The sequence below is a fragment of the Ochotona curzoniae genome, unplaced genomic scaffold (genome assembly GCF_017591425.1).
Source record: "Ochotona curzoniae isolate NIBS_2020 unplaced genomic scaffold, NIBS_Ocur_1.0 contig_2294, whole genome shotgun sequence".
In the NCBI taxonomy this organism is placed as follows: domain Eukaryota; kingdom Metazoa; phylum Chordata; class Mammalia; order Lagomorpha; family Ochotonidae; genus Ochotona; species Ochotona curzoniae.
Window position 1 is genome coordinate 5,490,630 of NW_024465405.1, and position 21,951 is coordinate 5,512,580.

At 58.5% G+C, this 21,951-nt stretch overlaps 1 protein-coding gene across 1 annotated transcript in view; it reads right to left on the bottom strand.

Moving 5' to 3' along the window:
* HDAC4 (histone deacetylase 4) overlaps window positions 1–21,951 on the bottom strand; it is a 176,717-nt gene that overhangs the window by 65,755 nt on the left and 89,011 nt on the right. Inside the window, exon 3 of the mRNA XM_040972372.1 lies at window positions 11,669–11,740. Coding sequence (XP_040828306.1) covers window positions 11,669–11,740 — 72 coding nt within the window. The remainder of the gene's footprint in view (window positions 1–11,668; window positions 11,741–21,951) is intronic.

Here is a 21,951-nt window from a genome sequence, read left to right on the forward strand (position 1 = left end):
AGAAACGGAAGCAGAGCTTGCTCCTTCAGAAACCAGGACGAAAGTGAAGTCCCAGCAACACTCAGCACCATGGGCACTGAGCAGGGGCCGGCCGTCCGCCTAGGACACACACACCATTCAACAGCCACCTCACACATGGGCAGCCGCCTAGAACAGAGGCTTGGAGCAGGACCCAGTGACCGCTGGGACTCACGGGTGCCTCCTGACCTGGCCAGGTCCCGGACTCCCAGCACAAAGCAGGTGCAGACTCCAGGATCCACCTGACTCTATCAGTAACTGAGCTTGGGGAAGCTTGCATGTGCCAGGCACACGAGGCCACGCTGGAGTCGCCACTTCAGGAAGAGGCGGGGTTCAACCCCAGCTCTGGGAGGTTAGGAGAGGCAAGGAGGGTGAACAAGGGAAATGAGAAGGACCAGCCGAGTCAAGCGAGTGGAGAACCGCCTGGGCCTGGGGCAGTGCTGGGGTGTTGAGGGCAGGGGGCTGGCCACTGGCTGCCTGTGCAGCACCCTGTGCACTGGTCCCAGGCTGCACTGCTTGGTTCAGGTGGGCGACCCAGCCCATGGGGGCTTTCTGCACGGCAGTCAGCTGAGGGCAGTGAGGGCCCTGGACAGGACACCTGGCAGGCCCTGTGGGACAGACATGGGTGGAATGTCAGGTGCTCCCAGTCCTCACTCTGCTGCCAGATACTGGCATGTCCACGTTCAGCCTCAGGCCAGGTCACGGCCAGGTCAGAATGGGCTCCACTCTGGTCTTGCTGGGGGCAAAATGGGGTCCCCTGCGTGGCATGTAGATGAACCTCCCCCTTCCAGTCTTTCAACAGCCAGGATGTGATAGTTACTCAGTCACCCCTGGGCCAGGCTGCAGGCCATACAGTGTCCTGTGTTCTCGGAGCCCAACACTGTCTCAAGTCCTACAATGCAGCCGCCCCCACCCACTGCCCCGTCACCTAAGACACACTGGGACACTGTACCTCCTCTTCCTCACCCCTCCACTGGGCACCCAAAGCCAATTGTATGAGCCTCGCTGTCCCCCAACCACCTCTCCCCAGGGGCCTTCAGCCCTCCCTCGCTGCCTTCTCCCAACGCCAGCCTCCACCCTTGATTGCTGGGAGAGCCCAGAGGGTCTGAGGTGGCTGAGGCTGCCCAGAACTGGATAGAGACAAGCGAGCAGGGGGCCTGGGGAGCACAGAGGATGCACACGGCACAAGCAGACACAGCGTGAGCCTCAAGTACTCTGCCGAGCGGCCCAGTCCAGACCCAGGGAGTCCTGGCAGCAGGTGCCCACCCAGGCTTTCACCCAAAGAAGGTGAGGAACAAGGAGAGGAAGCAGAGCGGCCTCATACAGGGCCTCAGCTGCACAAAGAGGGCAGTGCCAACCGACGACAGAGCACAGGTAAGTGGCAGGGGTCAGTGGGAGAGCGAGGGCCCCGGAGGGCCTCTTCCCTGGTGGCAGCCGGCCAGACAGGAAGAGCTTCAGACCAAGAGACACACAGACACACACAGTTACACACACACACATAAACACAATTACAGACACAGTTACACACACATACACATAAACACAGTTACAGACACATAAACAGCTACACACACACACACACATAAACACAGACAGTTACACAGAGACACATAAACAGTTAACACGCAAAGAGTTACACAGACACAATTACACACACAAACAGTACACACACAGACACAGTTACACAGACACATACAGTACACAGACACGAAGATATAAACAGAACACTATACACCAATATACTTACAGACACACACACACACACACACACATAATACAGATACAGCTACCAACCACAAACGCACACCAGAGCTCACTGCCAACACACTGGCATACAACATATCTACAGACGCCCAGATACACACACACTAATTCACACACACACACACACACACAGATACACAGACACGCGCACACACAGGGTGAGCACTGGGCCTGCCACTGCTGCTCTCGCCTTGTTCCCAACCCAGCAGCCCAAAAAGAACCGAATGCAGAGCTTCTGGACACAGACTGTGGCCTGGCTCACCAGCGCACAGGTGCAGTCCCCAAAGCAGGCACTCTCGAGACGCAGCGAGCCCTGGGCTCTCCGTCAACTTTCCTGCTGGCCAGCTCGAAGCCTTGGGAGACCCTCGCCAGGTGCCCTTGGCCCGGAGGCCTCCAGGACGGGAGACCCTCGCCAGGTGCCCTTGGCCTGGAGTCCAGCCAGACCTCTCCTTTCTGAATCACCAGGCTGAGTGTCCTATTATAGCAATGAACAGAGTAAAACATCCAGAAACATGGGGAGACAGAGACCTGGGCAAACGGTGGCCAAACCAGGCGACACAGGGACCCTCCAAGTGTCCTGCCAAACACTGCCACCTGGAACCAGCAACACATCACCAGTATAAACAGCTCAGGAGCCACCGAAAGTTGAGCCTGAAAATATGGTCTTACCCACCTGAGCTCTTAACTGATGCAGCTAATCGGCACCATACCCGCTCACAGGGTGCTCAGGGAAGGTGGGAGGAGAGGAAGGCTGGGAGCAGCAGGAGGCACCGTGGGGCCAGATGGAGCCGAGGGGAGCTGGTGTGCAGTCAGCTAATTAGGCAGGTGAGAAGATGCCAGAGTTGAGGCTATCACTCAGCAACCAGTCCATGGGACCAGGACAAGCGCTCACCAGGAAAGAGCTTTCAGAGTTCCTACAAGCAGGGAGGGGGACAGAGCACACAGCCCCAGGCTGCCCCCATGGTGACCGAGGGGGACAGAGCACACAGCCCCAGGCCGCCCCCATGGTGACCGAGGGCAGCGAGTCCAGCCGCTCTGTTCACAGCCTTCCTGTCTGTACTTCTCATCACATCCAGCGAACTTTCTCATCAAAATGGGAAATGAGTCACACACTTTCAGAAACCTGTTTCCCCCAACATGTCAAGTTTAGAAAAGCTAATCCCACGTTCACCGGAAGCACCAAGACGGGACAGTCTTCTGCTGAATGAGACAGAGTGAGGAAGATCTTACTGCCACTGGGTCACTCCCCAGCTAGGTCAGGCTGAAGCCAGGAGCCAGCAGTTTCTCCTGTGTGGACTGGAGGCTGCCCAGGCGCGTGGGAGAGGGTGATGTTGCACCCTGCCCCTCCCACCCCCCAACCACAACATCTGTGCTCAACTGATGTTTCGTGAGTCACCTCCTGTCACCCACAGAGAACTTCAAACTGAAGAACAGCTCATCTACACATGTACCGTTTTTACAACACAAGAGGGCTTTACCAGTGGCTACTCCCAAGATGCCTGCAATAGCCAAACCCCACCGGGCTGAGGCAAGACCACCTGGGTCTCTAGCGCCTGGGCCATCCTGTGGGGAGTCAGAGCTGGGCCAGCTTGCCCCAAGTCGCAGCCCAACGCACCACGCCCTGCACCAGCCCTGTCAGGTCCTCTGGCTTGCTTGCAATGTTGTATGTGCATTTTCAAAGCTCAGCCTGACGGACCTCAGGTCACTCAGCGGTTGGGATACCCCAGGTGGCCGGAGGCGGCACGCCCTGCTGGCAGCTGTGCCCTACCTCAGGTCGCCTCAGTGGCATCTATCCAGAGGCAGCTCCCTGCACTGCTGGAGGGCATCAGGCCAAAGGCGCTCCCTCATTCTTTGATTGGAGGCCCAGGCAAGCAGCAGAGTGCTCCCCACGCCCACCTGAGACAATCCTCAGAGCACTGCAGAAAACCCTGCCTATGCTCCCGATGCTCTGTGTCCCCAGGGGGAAAGCCCACCTGTGCACAGACTGGGCAGGAGCTGCGGGTCAGAGCCCCATGAGAGGCTGGCAACACAGCCCTCCTGTAGTGCCTATGGGCTAGATGCTCTAGACAGACAGTCCGGACAAGCGTGCCCGAGGCCCACACAGGCCGGGGCTGCCCCCACATGGCTGGCCAGCATCCAGAACAACACCAGGGCAACGAGAGACTGCAGTGGATCGCTGCGTGCTGACTCAGCTCTCCCTCGCTGGGCCTTTCAGCAAGCAGGTGTTGCGGCTTCACATCGCAAGAAAACAGGTGGAGCTCCTCACTGCGAGCACAGAGCAGCACTCACAGCCAGCCATACCCCCAGAGACACCCCAGGCCCCGACGCACTGCAAAGCTGCCTGCTCCTCTCCCCACCCACACAGAGGTAAGTACAAGTCACTCTCAACTCGATGGGTAAAAATACATCATTTCAGAAATAAAAAGCACCTGTAGTGCGGGGGTGGGGTGTCCCTTCTGCAGCACCCTTGCCATCTCGGTCACACGAGTGCCTTTCAGAACTTCTGCTCGGCCAGCTTCAAGGGCAGCGTAGGATTTAGGTTGGGCGTGAACAGGAAACACGTTCCCTCAACAGTAATGTCTCAAAGAGGTGAGAACACTTGGGGGCTGGTGGACGAGGGTCAGAGGCCAGGGACAGGGACAGGTCTGGGGCAGCGGCAGGCCTGGGACAGGGTCACCAGACTCCCCATGGCACCCTGAGCCTCCCACTTGGCTTTCCCAACACAACCAAAGCAGGTAATCTGGTGACAAGCAGCGGTGCATTCCCTTTCTGGGGAGGACCCCGTGGGCAGCAGGCAGCGTGGGCATTGGGGCAGGGAGGGCATCCGTGTGGAGGGAGCCTCCAGCCTTGGCCTCCTACCAATGATGGAACACCTCTGAGTAACACCTGCCGGTTAACATGCAGTCCTGTGCTGATGGGCAGGCAGGACCTGTCCACAGCTCCCGCCCTGGCTGCAGTGTGGCAGCAGAGTGCAGCCACTTGGGAGCAGGCACTGTCCGAACGGGTGCCAGAAGCAATGCCTCGCTCTCACTCACATGGGGGAGCAAGCCCACCTGATCCAGAGTCCTGCCCACAGCACTCACCTCCCCCAGGTAGGGGCTTCAGGCATCACACCTTTGGGTCACTTGCTGCAACCCCATAACTCGTCCAGAGGCCTACTGTCTAGCTGCAACTCCCACAAATGTCGAGAACCTGAACCACTCTGCCCTGAGTGCGGCCTCTGCTGCCCCCCAGGGCTGCCACAGCCCCTCTGCAGCTCACTCATAGCCCCCAGGAGCCCCCACCTCACACAGCCAGAGCCTAACTGCCTGCCATGGCCAGCCCAGGCCCAGGCCAGTAGGGACCCGGACTGGCAGGGCTCCTGGCTCCCCTTGTGCGCCAGCCAAGCCCTTACGACAGGAGGACACCGGGATGGCCTCGGCTCTAGCTTCACATGTCACTCAGGATCTCTGTGACCGTGGGGTCCAGCCTGGGTCTCCCCATGCGTGAGGACCAGCGGTGAATGCCTCCTTAGAGACCGACATTTTCTGTTTCCAGGGGCCAGGGTGAGACGGGGACTTGAGGCAGTGTGGTCCCTAGAGCCCTGGGCTTGTGCCGGCTAGACTGCAGGCACCTGTGAGGGGTAAGCTACCACGATGGCGGCCAGGCTCCGAGGGCACCACCTTCAAGTCCCTGAGACGACGCTGTCCAAAGGAAAGCACAGCCCCAGCTGAGTACTAACCTCGGCCAGCATGAGTGTCTCCCTCGCCATCAGCCCCACAAATGGGACAAGGAAGACACAGACCTGCTCTGGGCACTGACCTGACCTCCCCAGCTCTTGTCCCTTATTTTCAGCATGCACGCCACCGCAGACCCTGCCACCGTGCAGCCGCCAGCCAGTCAGGGGCCAACCCTCAACTCTGAGGGTGTGAGCACCCGGGAGGCACTCCAAATGGGCACTGAGTGCTGGGGCTCGTGGCCCTGTACCACTCACACCCATGCTGCAAACAGGCACGTGGAGGAATAGCAGGTGCTGAGTACAGACAGCCCGGACAGCAGGCACGTTCTCTTCCTGCAGGTGCCGGGGTTCCAGCAAGAACACGACTGGGCAGGGAGAGTCAGGAGAGGACATGAGCTCAGCTGGCCCTGGGTAGCCACCAAGAGCTGAAGGGGCGGTACTGGCGAAAAATGGCACTGGGCAGTCACCTCTCTCTGTCCATGGTCCATGCATGGCACGTGGGTTGTGGAAAATGTCACAGGGGTCTGATCAGGCTGGGTCAGGTTAGATCCCCACCTGTGGTAGCCACATAATGTACAGGTGCTGGGTTGAACCCCGGCTTCTCAACTGCCAATACAGTTCCTGGCTTGTAGCATAGGAGAGCAATGGAGGATGGCCCAAAGCCTGGGTCTCTTGCATGGGAGACCTAGAGGAAGCTCCTGGCTTCAGACTGGTTCAGCTCTGGCTGTTGCAGCCATTTGGGGAGTGAAACAGCAGATAAGAAATCTTTCTCTCCTGTTTGTAACTCTGCCTTTCCAATACAAATACATCTTTAAAAAGAAGGCATTACTAGCAGCCAGCACACCACCGACGGAGCAATGTCAGCCCCACAGCGGGCGCTGTCTTCCACCAGCTTCAGGCCTCAAGCAGGCGGTGCACGGCTTTTTCAGCTAAGAGGTCCCAGGGTACATATAGACCTTGATGGGCAAGCTGCCGCAGGCCCAGACCAGAAGAGCCAAGTTCTGTGCCAGGATTCCCCAGCCCCTCCCACCTCTCAGGCAGCTGGCCAGGCCAAGTTCCTTTCTGGAAAGCCAGTGACCAGGCCAAGGTCTCCTGGAAGATGCTGCCAGACAGGAATAGTCGCCAGCATCCCCTCTGGAAGCACAGAGCCCATCTGTCTTGGGGTACACGCTCCCCTGAAGATGTGTACACAGTGGGCTTTCTGCTGGGCTTTCCACTGCAGCAGCAATTCCCCAAATCCCCGACAGAGGAGATGGCCAGCACCATGAACAAACACCACACTGTACTGTGAGAGACCGGGGCTCCCACTGAGGCTCCTAGAGGGAAAGCAAGCTCCCGGGCAGTCCCCAGTGCCACCCAGCTGTGTGGACGGCACTGACAGGGCAGGCACTGGCCCCTCCACAGGGGCCTCGTCAGCATTCTGCCGTGTGACCTCCCAGCTTCCCCTGCTTTGGAGTCAGCCAAGAACTCCACGGAGATCACCGCAAAGGCAGAGGGAAAGAGGCCTGCCGGAAGCGGCAGCAAGCATGGTAGCAGAGCTGGGGAACCCTGCTGGGGAGCTGCCGCCCCACCTTAAACTTGCCCTTGTGCACACTCTCCTGATGCATGCATCTGCCAGGGCCAGGCAGCTGGGAACCCCCAAGCTCCTGTCCAGGCAGGAGCCCCAGTGCCCAGGCCTGCCAGCTGCAGTCAGGCAGTGCAACACAGGGCCAGGCAGCTGGGAACCCCCAAGCTCCTGTCCAGGCAGGAGCCCCAGTGCCCAGGCCTGCCAGCTGCAGTCAGGCAGTGCAACACAGGGCCAGGCAGCTGGGAACCCCCAAGCTCCTGTCCAGGCAGGAGCCCTAGTGCCCAGGCCTGCCAGCTGCAGCCAGGCAGTGCAACACAGCAAGGCTCAAGCTGGCAGCCTCCACCTAGCAGTGCTCGGGGACCTTGGTGGGAGCACCACTTCCTGTGGTTGTGCCCCTGAGAGGGCATACCAGAGGGATGGTCTCCTAGCAGGGGTGCCAGGCTGCCCCGCATTGGCAGAGGGGTGGGGTCTGTGTGGGCACTGGTAGGCATGTAGAGACATAGCAGCTGCTGGGAAGCCAGAGGCTCATAGATATTCATCGATGGAACCAAGGACCACTCAGCAGCTCACCCAGCCAGGAGATGGCAGCTGGCCCCAATCCAGAAGGGCCCTCAGGGTCCCCTGAGCAGCTCCTAACTACACGGTACACAAGGCCTCGTGGGAGAAGCCCTGCTCACAGACAGGCATGGGCTGCGCCCGCCAAGCCACCTGCGGGAGGGAGGAGGACTCTCCCTTTAGGCTCTCAGCACATCAGCAATGGAAGCTTCGTTCCCAAATGTGCACACAAATGATCTTATTGGGGGGTTTTATATTCTATATTTTACTGCTCTCTAAAATTAAAAATAAGCAAGCAAGCAAAAGACAAAGCAAAACCTAAGCAGGCAAGGTGTTCAGCAGGTGCCACGATCTTCCCAGTCAGCAGATGGAAAGGCTCGCCCCTCACCCACACGCAGGCTCTCAGTGCACGCCACGGAGCAGCAATGGCCCAGGGCGGCAAAGAGCTGACCCTACAACCTTCCCCATGACTGGGGCTGCTGGGAGGCGACAGTCCCGCAGGCAGGCTCCAGGGAGCTCAGCACGACAGTGTCCTTGCCACTACCCCGTCGACACTCCAGATGGCTGCCCTGGGGAGGTGGCATGGCAGTCCTAGGTCCCTAACACCACAGAAGGGGCATGCAGGGCAGCTCTGAACAGAAACCACAAGGGCAAAAAATGTGGGGCTGGGCAGCAGGGAAGAAGCAGGGACAGGATCCAGGGGCGAAACACGGACACATCCTGGGACAAAGGCCTTCAAGTAAGCTACCACAGTGCACAGTGAGTGCTTGAGGTGCTCCCACAGTGCACAGTGAGTGCCTGAGGTGCTCCCACAGTGCACAGTGAGTGCCTGAGGTGCTCCTTCATGTGCACAGTGAGTGCCTGAGGTGCTCCTTCATGTGCACAGTGAGTGCCTGAGGTGCTCCCACAGTGCACAGTGAGTGCCTGAGGTGCTCCTTCATGTGAACAGTGAGTGCCTGAGGTGCTCCCACAGTGCACAGTGAGTGCCTGAGGTGCTCCCACAGTGCACAGTGAGTGCCTGAGGTGCTCCTTCATGTGCACAGTGAGTGCCTGAGGTGCTCCCACAGTGCACAGTGAGCCCCTTCACGTGGAGCCCTCTGTGGTGTCATGTCCCGCTGTGCTGTCTCCCTCTGGCTGGTGATGCACCGTCTGCATTGTTCTGAAAGCTCCACCCCCACCCGTGTTGCTGCGTGTCACACGCATGTATGACTCCACCACCCGGAGTGTTACAGTGCTCATGTCTACATTCCACTGAACCCAGCACAGGCCCCAGCTGGGAGTGGGCTCACAGGACATCTTCCTAGGGCCATGTCTCTTTTACTGTTTATTTAAGGGTGGAAAAAAGAAGTCTGTTTGAAAGGTATAGCGAAGCAGAGAGAGAGAGATTGAAAAGGAGATATATCTCGCATCCACTTTCACTGCTCAAGTAACAGCTGGTGTAGGTCCAGCTAAAGCCAGGAGCCAGCAGCCTCTTCTGGGTCTCCTGGAGGTGCAGGGGCCCAAGGCTTTGGGTCATCTTCTCCTGCTCTCCCAGGGCACAAGCAGGGAGCTGGGTCAGAAGTAGAGTAGCCAGACTTGAACAGGAGCCCGTGTGACAAGCTGGCACTCAAGGCTGGGTCTCTACCCGCAGCCGTGCGGCATGCTGGCACTCAGGCTGGGTCTCTACCCGCAGCCGTGCGGCATGCTGGCACTCAGGCTGGGTCTCTACCCGCAGCCGTGCGGCATGCTGGCACTCAGGCTGGGTCTCTACCCGCAGCCGTGCGGCAAGCTGGCACTCAGGCTGGGTCTCTACCCGCAGCCGTGCGGCATGCTGGCACTCAGGCTGGGTCTCTTCCCGCAGCCGTGCGGCATGCTGGCACTCAGGCTGGGTCTCTTCCCGCAGCCGTGCGGCATGCTGGCACTCAGGCTGGGTCTCTTCCCGCAGTTCCGTAGTACCAGTCCCCAGGTTCCTTGAATCATCTTCTGACTCCCCAGGGAAACACAGGGCCAGGAAGGAGCCACCTGCCCCATGCTGGGCCTGGTCCCGGCCTGCCTGTGCACCAAGGGGACATCTGAAGGCACCCCAGCCTGAGCTGCAATCTGGTGTTGTGTGCACAGAACATTCCAGACGCATGTGCTGTGATGGAGTCACAGGGGCAGGCAAGTGTTTTGCCTTTCTGAGAAGTGGTTTATAAATAGATTTCTTCAAAACAGGAAAACAAATTGGGCAGGAGTGCAAGTCGCACTACACAGTGGAAGTGAAGAGGGGAATGGGACAGATCCAAAGCCAGGAGCACTTTCCTTGTTCCTCCGTGGTCGACTTCTGCAGCCACGGAGCGTCGGAGAGGGCGCAGGGACATGGACGGAGCCAATTCCTTAGGCCTGAGCCTAAGCAAGTGCAGGCACCACCAGGACAGTGCTGACCATGCTGCCAGGGAGGACCCTTTCTGGGAGGTCAGCGCTGTGTGAATGGGGGTGCAGCTCTCCAGAGGGCCCATCACCATTTGGGGGTGTCATTCCCCTGGCGGTCTCTCATCACTACTACATGAGGGGCTCCAATTCTACTGAGAAGCCTCATCACCTACGGGGGACATGCATCTTCCTGTTAGATGCAAGGAGCATGTTTCCACTCCACACACCCCGTCACCATGCGGGGGTACATGTTCCCCTGAGACCCCACCACCATGCAGGGGTACACTTTCCCCTGTCAGACACCCCATCACCATTCAGGGGTACGCCTTTCCCTGTCGGACACCCCATCACCATCAGGGGGTGCATGCTCCCCTGTCGGACACCCCATCACCATCAGGGGGTGTATGTTCCCCTGATGGACACCCCATCACCATGTGGGGGTGCACGCTGCGCTGTTGGGCCCCCATCTGCACTGGCGAGGGAACTCACAGGAGGATGAGGCCAGGCAGCCTGCTTTATGGCCAGGATCCCGAGGCCCACGCAGAGCTCTCTCCTACTGCACAGTGCCCACGCAGATCTGACCTCTGCAGAGGGCAGCACCATCCCCACCCGAAGCAGGAGAAAACATGGGGCTACACTGTCACCTGCCTGGGCTGGGGTTAGCACAGACGTCTGCGCTGTCCTCACAAGTGGCCGGAAGTGTGGTCCCCTGGGCATGGCACCTCAGCAGTTCGTGTCGGGCACTAACCCCCGACAGGACCACGCTTGGAGGAGAACCAAAGCCTGCTCCCGGATGCCCCATTACACAGGGGATTGGCACAGGCCACGTGGACACAAGAGGAAGTGCCAGTCTTGATGTGTCCTCTGGAGGAGTCTCTGAGAGGCATTCCGTGCTCCCCCAGCAGGGGGACAAAGGACGCACACAGCCCCAGGGGCTCCACGTGGCTCCTCTGGGGGCTGCGCTTAGCAGCCTAGGGAATTCCACCCCTACCCCGGCAAGGGAAACCCTCCAAACAGTGATGGGAAGGGAGGCCAAGATGGGCCCTGGGGTCTCGAGTAGATGCTCTAGAACTGGATGCTATGGGGCAAAGGTCACAAAGACCCAGGTCTGCTGGGTTGGGTGTGGGCAAGCCTTGGAAGATGGCTGCCTGGGGGGTGGGCAAGCCTTGGAAGATGGTTGCCTGGGGGGTGGGCACGCCTTGGAAGATGGCTGCCTGGTGGGTGAGCACGCCTTGAAGCTGGCTGCCTGGGGGGTGGGCACACCTTGGAGGCTGGCTGTCCAGCTGCAGGCCTGGAGGAGGCCTGGTATACAAGCCCTGCAGGGGGGAGGGGCTGGACAGAAGGCAGAAGAAACAAATTCTGAGCTCAGGGCATCAAGCAGAAAGAGCAGAGACAGGAGGCTTGTGACAGCACCAAGGCTGCAGTGTGCCAGGACTGCATGCGCTGCAGCCCCGGGCAGAAGGGGCCACGCCTGCTCCCAGCTGGAGGCTCGCTCGGCTCCTGGCTTGGTGCGCCCCTCTGGGCCAGAGCTCCCTGCAGGCCTACAGCCTCGGCCCAGCATTTCCTCACCTTGCCAGGCACCACAGTGTAGTCCCCGCCCCACTGGAGAGCCTGGCCTTGCACCCGCGGCTGGCCAGCCCGTCATGCTCACTCACCGGTGCCAGGCATGTGGTTGACGCGTGGCGGGTTCAGCAGCTCCACCGGTTGGTCACGGCCCGAGAGTCCATCTGCACAGAAAACAGAGAAGGCCGCAGCTGAGCCGGGCGAGGTGTGGGCAGTGCAGGGGCTGCTCCGAGACAAGGCGCCACAGGTGTCCCTCCTGGGATCCCACACAGGAAGTGGAAGGCCCTATGGAAGGACCAAAGCCATCTCCAGGGGAGGTGCAGCAAGGCCAGCACCTGGCCTGAGGGCCATGCAGAGCCAGTCTCCATCACTGTGCTGGCCAGAGCCACCCCAGAGCCGGCAAAACAGCAGCAGACCTGTGGTTACGGGTGCCAGGACTGACAAACACGCTTTGAGCAAAGAGCCGCCAGGGCCCGGCTGCGAATGCTGTTGACCTGGCTCTGTCCACCGCCCTCTTCCTTTCCAGTGTATACAGAAAATAGGAAAAGCACATCACACGGCTCACAGAGATGCCTCCTTCACCCACTGACTGCTGACCACCTGCTGCAAGTGAACCCACGCGCATCCTGAGAACTCAGCTTGGCCTGCTGCGGCCACAGTGCCAGGGCCCAGGCCCAGCTGCCCCAGCTCTCCCCCTGTACTGCCGTGTCGCATATACACTGTGCCTTCCGGGGCCGCGCAAGCCGGGGGGGATGGGAACTCGGTGGGACTGGGGTGAAGGAACTCAGCTTCGGAGCTCCCACCGGTCCCGGCTCATCCCTGCTCTGGGACCAGGCATCTGGGAACGCTGTGCCCCGGCCTTCTTTCTGCTTCTGAGCCCTTCTTCGGGTAGGCAGGTGGCTTTCCCAAACAGGCAAACCAGGATGGGCTGGATTAGGTCTCGTTTTCTCCCAGGCAGCGGGGCAGTGGACAGAACGCAACATGTGCAGGTATCAGCAGACGGGAGCAGAATGCTCCATCGTGCTGTCTGCACAGGCGGGTGCAGTGTGCCAGACGGCCATGGTGCTGGGCTTGGTTTCCAGGCAGCACAGCAGGTCAGCAGACTTCCTGTTTGACCCGAATGGCAGGACCTAGCCATCGTCCTGCATGTGTCCTTGGAGTTCAGAATCCAAGCTCAGAGGCCAGACCCCAGTGCAGAGCCCGTTAGTGGGCCGGGAAGCCCGCGCTGCAGCAGAGCCTCTGGAGCTGCCTGGGAAGGAGGAGCACATGTCAGGGAGTGCCCCAGCCGTGCCCTCCCCGGGTCTCTCAAGAGTGAGCAGTGAGCACTCTGCACCTCAGCAGAGGACAGAGGCCCCGCCACACCTGAGCGCAGCCCTGGGCGCCCATCCGTGACAGAAGGCGGAGCGGGCACTCCTCACTCCCTCCACGGGCACTGCGGCGCTAGTGGGCGCAGAAAAGCCTTCCCACAAGCCCGTCACCTGTGCTTCACTCTGTGGTTTCACTTTATCGGCGGTCAACCACGGCCCTAAGGTATCAGGAGGAAATTTCCAGAAAGGAGCAGCTCACAGGTTTAAGTGTGTGCCGTTCTGAGCAGTGCAGTGGGACATACACCCCTGACCGGCCGGCCACCCAAGAGGCCACCAGGCATTGGACAGACGCAGAACCTGTGTGGCCTCCTCAAGTGGCCTTCGTGGCAGCACGCCCAACACTGCACTTCATACACCACGGGCGCTCTGCACGTCCCGTACTGTCACAGGAAGGGCTCATGAAAAATGAAATGAAGATATATTTTGGGGTAAAAGATCCATTCACAGTTCCTCACAAGGTGTGTTCCCTGACGACTTGCAGAATTCCCATAACTCCTAGAGCACAGCAGGTTGTCAGCTGGTTGGTGCTGTGTTAGCTCCCAAGCCACAGACTCCACTGGCTCACGGGCACATGGGAAACACACAGCAAATGCAGAGCCCACGCCCAAACCTCAGAAGGGGCTGCTTCGGGGGCTCACTCCAGGACACGCAGGTCACGAGGCAAGGCCAAAGTGGCCCTTGCCCAGGTGTGCCTGCTCCTGCCGGTCATGCCGAGCCTGCTCCTAGGGCCTGCAGGGACCCTAAAGATCCCCAGAGTCCTGCCGGCCTCAGCCCTACTCCTGGGGCACCAGTCTTCCTGGGGACCAACCTGCCCTGTGGCACTCAGCGGCCTCTTCCTAAGATGGCTCCTGGCCTCGCTGTGGCATAGACTGAGCCAGGGAAGCCAGGGTCCCCAGGAACAGGAAGAGGCACCAAGCACAGGGAACTCCAAGGATGCCAGGGCTCTGAGGTGGGAGTCAGGGCAAAGGCCAGATTTCCCCAGCTGCCCACAGAGGAACGGCCTGGCGGGCACCGTGGCCAGGACTGGCAGCCTCGGACTCTGCACAGAAATACAGTCTGCAAGGGATCTGACCCATGAGCGCCTGCTGCTCGGAGGGACCGAGTGGGATGGGCAGCACATTCCCCAACACACGGGTCCTGCCGAGGTCCAACGGTGACACGGCTGACAGTGGCTGCAGGACAAGGTTTCGGCCTGTGCCCCTCTGCATGCTGCTCCCAGGCAAATCCCACATCCGCCTCACACAAGAGGCAGACGCCACACCTCACTGGACCGCTGTGGGAAGCCTGGAGCATGGTGGCTCCTCGGTCACCGCTCAGCTCATTGGGACTGCAGCTTCCCTCCAGCCCTTAGAGCCGGCCCAGCATGCACTGCTCTCTTCATGGCTCACCCATGTTGAGGTCGCCCAGGACAGGATGAGCAAGTGCTGTGGATACCTCCGGCACAGCTGCTGGTAGCAAAGTGTGCCCACCAAAAGAAGGGAAGAGCCAAACGAGCCTGTTGTCCCATCAGGGCAGCCTGACGGACACGGAGGGCAGCCAGGCTGACGCAGCAAGCCTGGCTGTCTGCGCTAAGAATCCGGCTGCTCCACTTCCACTCAGTTCCCTGCTCGCATGCCTGGGAAGGCAACAGACAAAGGCCCAAGTACTTGAACCCGCAAGCCAGAGGGAGATCCCGACAGCGCCCCTGGCTCTCGGTACCACCTGGTGTAGACGGGGCTGACAGAGCCTTCTGGGAGTGAGCCAGAGCTGCAATATCTGCCCCGTCTCTCCAACTCTCACTGACACTTTGCCTTTCAAAGAAAGAAAGAAAATAGACCTTGCACGGAAAGAATCCCGTCAACTGTAACTACAATAAGGAAATACAGGTGGGAAGGGGCGTGCCTCAGGGGCCCCAGCAACTGCGAAGGTCAGAGGCACAAGGAGCGTACCCCAGGCAGGGCTGGGTACCTCCTCGTCATGACAAAGGGACAAGTGGCCACAGGGAAAGGACATTTCAGAGGCAGTGAAATCAACCAAAGCTAGTGTGGGTCTCGATTAGGAGGCAGTGTGTGTGTGCGTGTGTGAGGGTATAAGGAGGCTGGAGTGTGAGTGTGTGTGTGTGTGTGTGTGTGGAGGCTGGAGTGTGTGAGTGTGTGTGAGGATGTGAGGAGGCTGGAGTGTGTGTGTGTGTGAGGGTGTGAGAGGCTGGAATGTGTATGTGTGTGGATGTGAGGAGGCTGGAGTGTGTGTGTGTGTGTGTGTGTGAGGGTGAGGAGGCTGGAGTGTGTGTGTGTGTGAGTGTGAGGAGGCTGGAGTGTGTGTGTGTGTGGATGGGAGGAGGCTGGAGTGTGTGTGTGTGTGTGTAGGCTGGAGTGTGTGAGTGTGTGTGAGGGTGTGAGAGGCTGGAATGTGTATGTGTGTGGATGTGAGGAGGCTGGAGTGTGTGTGTGTGTGTGTGTGTGAGGGTGAGGAGGCTGGAGTGTGTGTGTGTGTGAGTGTGAGGAGGCTGGAGTGTGAGTGTGTGTGTGTGTGTGTGTGTGTGGAGGCTGGAGTGTGTGAGTGTGTGTGAGGGTGTGAGGAGGCTGGAGTGTGTGTGTGTGTGAGTGTGAGGAGGCTGGAGTGTGTGTGTGTGTGTGGATGGGAGGAGGCTGGAGTGTGTGAGTGTGTGTGGATGGGAGGAAGCTGGAGTGTGTGTGTGTGTGTGGATGGGAGGAAGCTGGAGTGTGTGTGTGTGTGTGGATGGGAGGAAGCTGGAGTGTGTGTGTGTGTGTGGATGGGAGGAAGCTGGAGTGTGTGTGTGTGTGTGGATGGGAGGAGGCTGGAGTGTGAGTGTGTGTGAGTGTGAGGAGGCTGGAGTGTGTGTGTGTGTGTGTGTGTGTGTGAGTGTGAGGAGGCTGGAGTGTGTGTGTGTGTGTGTGTGTGTGTGAGTGTGAGGAGGCTGGAGTGTGTGAGTGTATGTGGATGTGAGGAGGCTGGAGTGTGTGTGTGTGTGAGGATGTGAGGAGGCTGGAGTGTGTGAGTGTGTGTGTGTGTGTGTGAGTGTGAGGAGGCTGGAGTGTGTGTGTGTGTGTGTGTGTGTGTGAGTGTGAGGAGGCTGGAGTGTGTGTGTGTGAGGATGTGAGGAGGCTGGAGTGTGTGTGTGTGTGTGTGGTGTGTGAGGATGTGAGGAGGCTGGAGTGTGTGTGTGTGAGAGAGAATGTGAGCATCTGATGGTGTGTGTGTGTGAGAAGCCCTGTGCACTACCTACTTGTGACTACGGGCACCACACAGCTGCCCGCGACGCGGCAAGCAGCAAGCAGAAGCCCAAAGCTGTGACATCAGTGCACACACCCCAGAACTAGCTCATTCTTCCGTTCGGGCATGGAGTTCTTTCCAAACTGAACCTTTGCAAAGGACTCCAAGAACAAATCTCCCTCCGCAGCGGCCAGTGAGCCTGCTGGCCCTGCCCTCCCAGCGGCCCTACTCTTCATTTAACCCAACACACCCATGCTAGCTGGCGCAAAAGCTGACACGCAGGCACTGAGTTGGAGAACATGGGGACGGGCTGGACACAGGAGCCCTGCCTGGGCCCGACGGGCTTGCTGGCAGGCACATTGCTTGGTGGTGTCCTCAGGGAAAAACCTGAGCTGGTGAAGTGCTACCTCACCCAAACCCATCTAAGGTTCAGCCATGCTCCAGGAAGCACCAGCTGCGCCAAGCACACAGACTGGCCGCCAACCCGAGGAAGAAGCCCAGGAAAAAGCAGCCCTGTCACAACGACCAGGAGCTGCCCGGGCGGAGAACAGTGCCAGGTGAGCTGTGGCATTGGGGTGAGCCAGTGGGGGAAGCAAGACAGCCGCCCCCGTCACCTCCCTGCTGGTCACCACGCTAGATCATCAGCGCAGCTAGGCTCCTCTCTGGAGCAGAGCTCGGCTCTTGGGCCAACCCGGCCTGGCTGGCTGGTTATGAGAGCTCTGACGCGTCAGGAGAAACGCCCAGCCCACCTCGGCTCCTGAGAGCAGGTCCATCGGCCTGAGTCATTTCCCAGCTGCTCTGGAAGGAGCTGGAGCGTGGGAGGGGGACAGAACCGCAGAGGCAAGGTGTGCACTCTTCCCAGAGCGCAGCACTGGCCACGCAGCCTCTGGCGGGAACTGCCCTCAGGAAAGGTTGACTTGGGCCACGGCCATCACGAGCGGCAACCCCAAAGCCCCTGCACACGCTGAGTGTGCCCACAGCCCACAGGCACAGCTCCTGGTGCATCTCCACCCAACCGCTTCCTGTCAGTCCTGAAATCCAACCGCCTGCAGAGTACACCACCCACGGGCCCTGAGCAGGCAGGCCTGACCCCACTGCTGACCCCTCAACCTGGCTCCTCGGGGGGGGGGGGGGCCTCCATCGTGGTCACATCATAGCAGGCCCCACCCAGGCAGGGAACAGGCTCTCCTGGAAATGTCAGAGGCTGGAACCGCCTTCCAGCCAGCCCTTCCGCCCTCAACCTTTTCCACAGCTCAGCACGAGCCAGCACCCCAGCACCCACCGTGTGCGGGAGCGGCAGGGTTGGGGCTAGGCGCTGGCTAGGAAGGGCGCCAGAGAGATGAGTCACTGACCCCCACAATAAACCCCAAACTGCCCTTGGAAGAGAGGCTGGCAGCACGGGGCAGGGTGGTGTGGGGCCCAGGCTACGGTGCCACCCACAGGGCAACCACACAGCACTGCTCCCTGGAGACAAAGGTCCCGACACAGTCCTCGGCAGTGACTGTCCAAGGTCAGCCTTGTCACCTCGCCAACATGTGTCTGTACCAGCCCTGAGCCCTGGGTTCGAGCACTGGCAAGCCAGCATATGGTAGCAGATTCTGCTTCAGCTGCTGGGCACCCTCTGGTGCTTGGACTGTGGGCTTTGGCTCTCAACTGCCCTTCCCGCTGGCTCTCAAGAGACACCAACACCACTGCCGGCCCCCTGCCGACGGCAGCAGCTGACTCCCCGGGCCTGCATCACATGGGCCCTTGCCGGGGAAGTCACCACCCCCAATGCTGCTCCTGGCCCTACTGAGAGAGTAAGAAATTCAGCAGGTCAGGATTAACCCTGAAACCAAGTGTACCAGCCTGTGGCAGGATGCGCTGCATGGTGGCTCAGCCACCCCTTCAAGCCAGGCCATGGACACCACCCCACTCGGGCCTAGCAAGGGAGAGAGCCCTGGGGTTCTGGGGCATCAGAACCCTGGAGTTGAGCAGCTGGCCCCCGCCTGCCTGTTCTGCAGTGCTGCCGGCAGTGGAGCAGGTGGCATCTGCAGCAACCCTGTCTCAGGTGCTCTCAGTCTTGGAGTTAGACGGTGGCACAGTGCCCAGATGACAGATGTAGAGCCCAGCTCAGTCCGGCCTCAGCAAAGTCAGAGCCAGCAGCTGCCTCTCCCGTAGCAGCAACTCTGGATTTAGAAGGTCAGCGAGAACATGCCGGGACAGGCCCTGGGCTCAGAATCTGAGGTTTGTGTGGTATCAAAAGGGACCATGGGAGGCTCAGCTTTGGTTCAGGGGAAGTTGCGATTGGCCGTGAGTCTCCGGGTCATGCACAAGTGGAGGTGGGGTGCAGGGTGACTGCAGGGCAGGTGGGGCGAGTAAACGCGCAGAAGCAAGATTTCTCTTCATGTTAATAAACTGTTGGTGTCTTATTTTTTTAATGCAGCTTTTCTCCACTTGAAACCGGTTTCTTGGGTTTTATGCTTGTGTAGACAGGCTACATCCCACTCCATATTTAAGAGAATGTCCTCAATGACTTGGTTATAATCTAGTCTGTCAAATGAGCAGATGGAAAACGGAGGGCAAGGCTTAACAATGAATCCCAAAAGAGGAACCAGAGGAGCCAACCTGGGCCACCTCTGCGCTCCGACACAGGTGCCGCCTGGTGTAGACCAGAGCTGAGCCGCTCACAGCCTGGGAGGACCCCTCCTTCCCACAGCGACAGAGAACAAAGTCCTGCTCCACTGTCACACACAGGACAGAGCTCAAGAGAGAGAAGAGATTCTGGCAACTGAGAAATGGGGGAGCGAAGGGGGCAAGTGCACCTGGGTCTCACTGCCCAGGGTGGTTCAGAAGTCAGAAGACATGGTCACAGCACCAGGACCCTTCACGTCGGGAGACATGAGATGTGGCCTATGAGCCTGCCCTTTGGGGGACAGACCCCTCGGCAGCGGCACGGTCTGGGCAAGCCGGGCAAGCCAATGGAGCTACTGGGAGCTCGACTCTGAGGAGCCAAGACCCCGGGCCCAAGTCCCTGTGGCGATGGCACCTGGAGCCAACCAACCCACAACCTGGAAGACTCTCCACAGCAGAAAGACAAAGCAAAGTGACAACAGGGCACATGAGACACACAGGACAGGGGAGAGGGGATACTTCCATGGCGGAGACGAAAAATACAAGTGGTGGATGGAGACAGCTCAGCAGGTGGGAGCCACAAACATGGAGAAGCAACAGGCTGGCTTGACACCACATGGAGATACGAAAGCAAACGTGCATAAAACAGTGAGCTCGATAGCATTAAGACATGAAAAACAAACAAGCAAGCCCTAATGAAAGTAAGGAAATTCTGGGACAAGAGAAACAGGAAGTTTCATAAAAGAATTCTCTAGAATAGAAGCAAACCTGTTCAATATATAAATAGAAAAACAGTAACTGGGGTGAAAGCTCCAAATAACTAATCAAAATCTGACAAAAAGAGCAAAAAGTAGGAGAGGCACAGAAGAAAGGACAGGGGGCCCAGCGTGGATCTGGGAGGATCAGCAGGCGATGGAGAACAGACACAGCATGCAGTATCCAAGCGATGAGTGGAACACTCCAGAGTGCAGCCACGGAAGAGGCATGCGAGGAGGCTGGCACGGCAGTGCCGCACGGTAAGCCTCCATCCAGGGCCGGTATCCCGTGTGTGTGTTCCAGCCCTGACGGCTCCATTTCCCATCCAGCTCCCTGTCTGTGGCCTGGAAAAGCAGTGAAGAAAGTCCTTGGGCTCTGAGACCCACATGGGAGACTCGGAAGAAGCTCCTGGCTCCTGGCTTTGGATTGGCTCAGTCCAGCAGTTGCAGCCATTTAGGGAGTGAGCCAGTGGGTGAAAGATCTGTCACTATTGCTTTCCAAGTAAAATAAATAAATCTTTAAAAACAAACAAAAAAGCATGTAAAAAGGTGGCACAGTGGTATGACCTGTGATGCCAGCATCCCACGAGTCAGCTAACTCCCTGCCACCGGCCTGTGAGAAGCAGAAGATGGCCCAATGCTGGGGTCTGTGTGATGGGTGTGGAAGACAGGAAGGTGTGAAGAGTATTGTTCCATTGCAGGCAGGGCCGCAAGGAATTTCCCACTGCATGGCAGGGCCTGGTGGATGTCTACAACCATCTGAATGCAGCTCTGCCTCCCTTTGCATGGACACCGGACGACCCCGCTGAGTATTCTGTAATCTATTTAGGCATTGTCTGCCTCTGCGGAGTTAATGTTTACTGCCAATGTGAGCTTGGAAGTTGATGTTGCTGATACCGTTTTAGCCAAAAGGGCCTTTCATTATTGCTGCCCCCATTGACCATATGCTAATCAAGGGTGTTCCATCCCCAGGTGTAGTGGGAATCTATTCTTTCCCTCTTTCTTTGATCTTTAGGACCCTCCTGTGATGCAGTTCCTCCCCTAACTGATTCATGAGGACTGTAGTAGGAATGTGTTACTTATTGATCTGCACTGTCTATTGAGAACTTCCTGACCACAGGGTCAGGATGGACAACATCCTGCTTTAAGGAGAAACAAATGGCAGAATTACCCTTGGAAACACCCACTTGACCATGACGTCAAAAGTCTGAGCCGGAGTTTGTTTCTGTATAATAAAGCTGACAGTTTTCATGCATTGCCCACAATGATCATGGAATCCTAGTGGTGCGTCCCTCTCTCTCTTTGTGTCTCATCCACGCACCCTTCTCGAGTTCCGAACTCAGCTGGAGCTGGACTCCGGCAGCCCAAGTGTCTGGGCTCCTGCCAGCCATGGGAGAGCCGTGGATGTAGCATCTGTCGTGGCCCTGGCCCAGACCTGGACACGGCGGCGGTCGAGGTAGTCAACCGGCAGCAGGAAATCTGTCTCTCCACCTTGTCTGCAGAGCATGCTAAGGCCAACCCAAGATAACCAAGGACAATCTCATAGTGCCGTCACGCATCTGAGCACCAAAGCTGACAAAGTGCCAATATAGAAAACTACATTTCCCAGGAAAATATGGCAACTGGACAAAGAACTGCTTCCTTGAAGCTTCTGAAACAGCCAAAAGCTAATGCGGTGCAACTCACGTTTTTATATGCAACTAAACTATCACCCAAGGAAAAAATGACACTTCAGACACACAAATGGGACGTTTGCCATTCAGAAGTCCCTGCTGAAGCAACAGCCAAGGAATTAATTCTGAGAAAAAAAAAAAGAATTCATACCCAAATGAGAGAGTAAGTTGATGCAAGGAACAGGGAGGCCCGACACTAGTGAGCACAGAGGCAAACACGGATGCCGTGAGCACCAGCTCCAGCACTAAGCCTTGCGGTGCTGTGGTGACACCGTCTCCTGCAGCCTCCCTGTGTAACGCAGCTCAGCCGGTGTGCACTTCCAGGCTCTGCTCCGTAAGAGCTCACTTCCAGTGTCATTTCCATCCGCAGCCCTCCTTAGTGCAGCAGAACAAAGTAAGCTACCCCAGGAGTCGTCCTCCAAGGGGACCAACACATTCCACACGCCCAGCACCCTGGCAGCCGTGTTCCACGGGGACCAACGCATTCCACACGCCCAGCACCCTGGCAGCCGTGTTCCACGGGGACCAACGCATTCCACACGCCCAGCACCCTGGCAGCCCTGTTCCACAGGGACCAACGCATTCCACACGCCCAGCACCCTGGCAGCCGTGTTCCACAGGGACCAACGCATTCCACACGCCCAGCACCCTGGCAAAGAGCAGACCAGAGGCCACGGCTTCTCTTGATCCACTACAACCATGGACACAGCAAACAGACCTTGAAACGAAAGTTGCCAAGCAAGCACAACTGGCA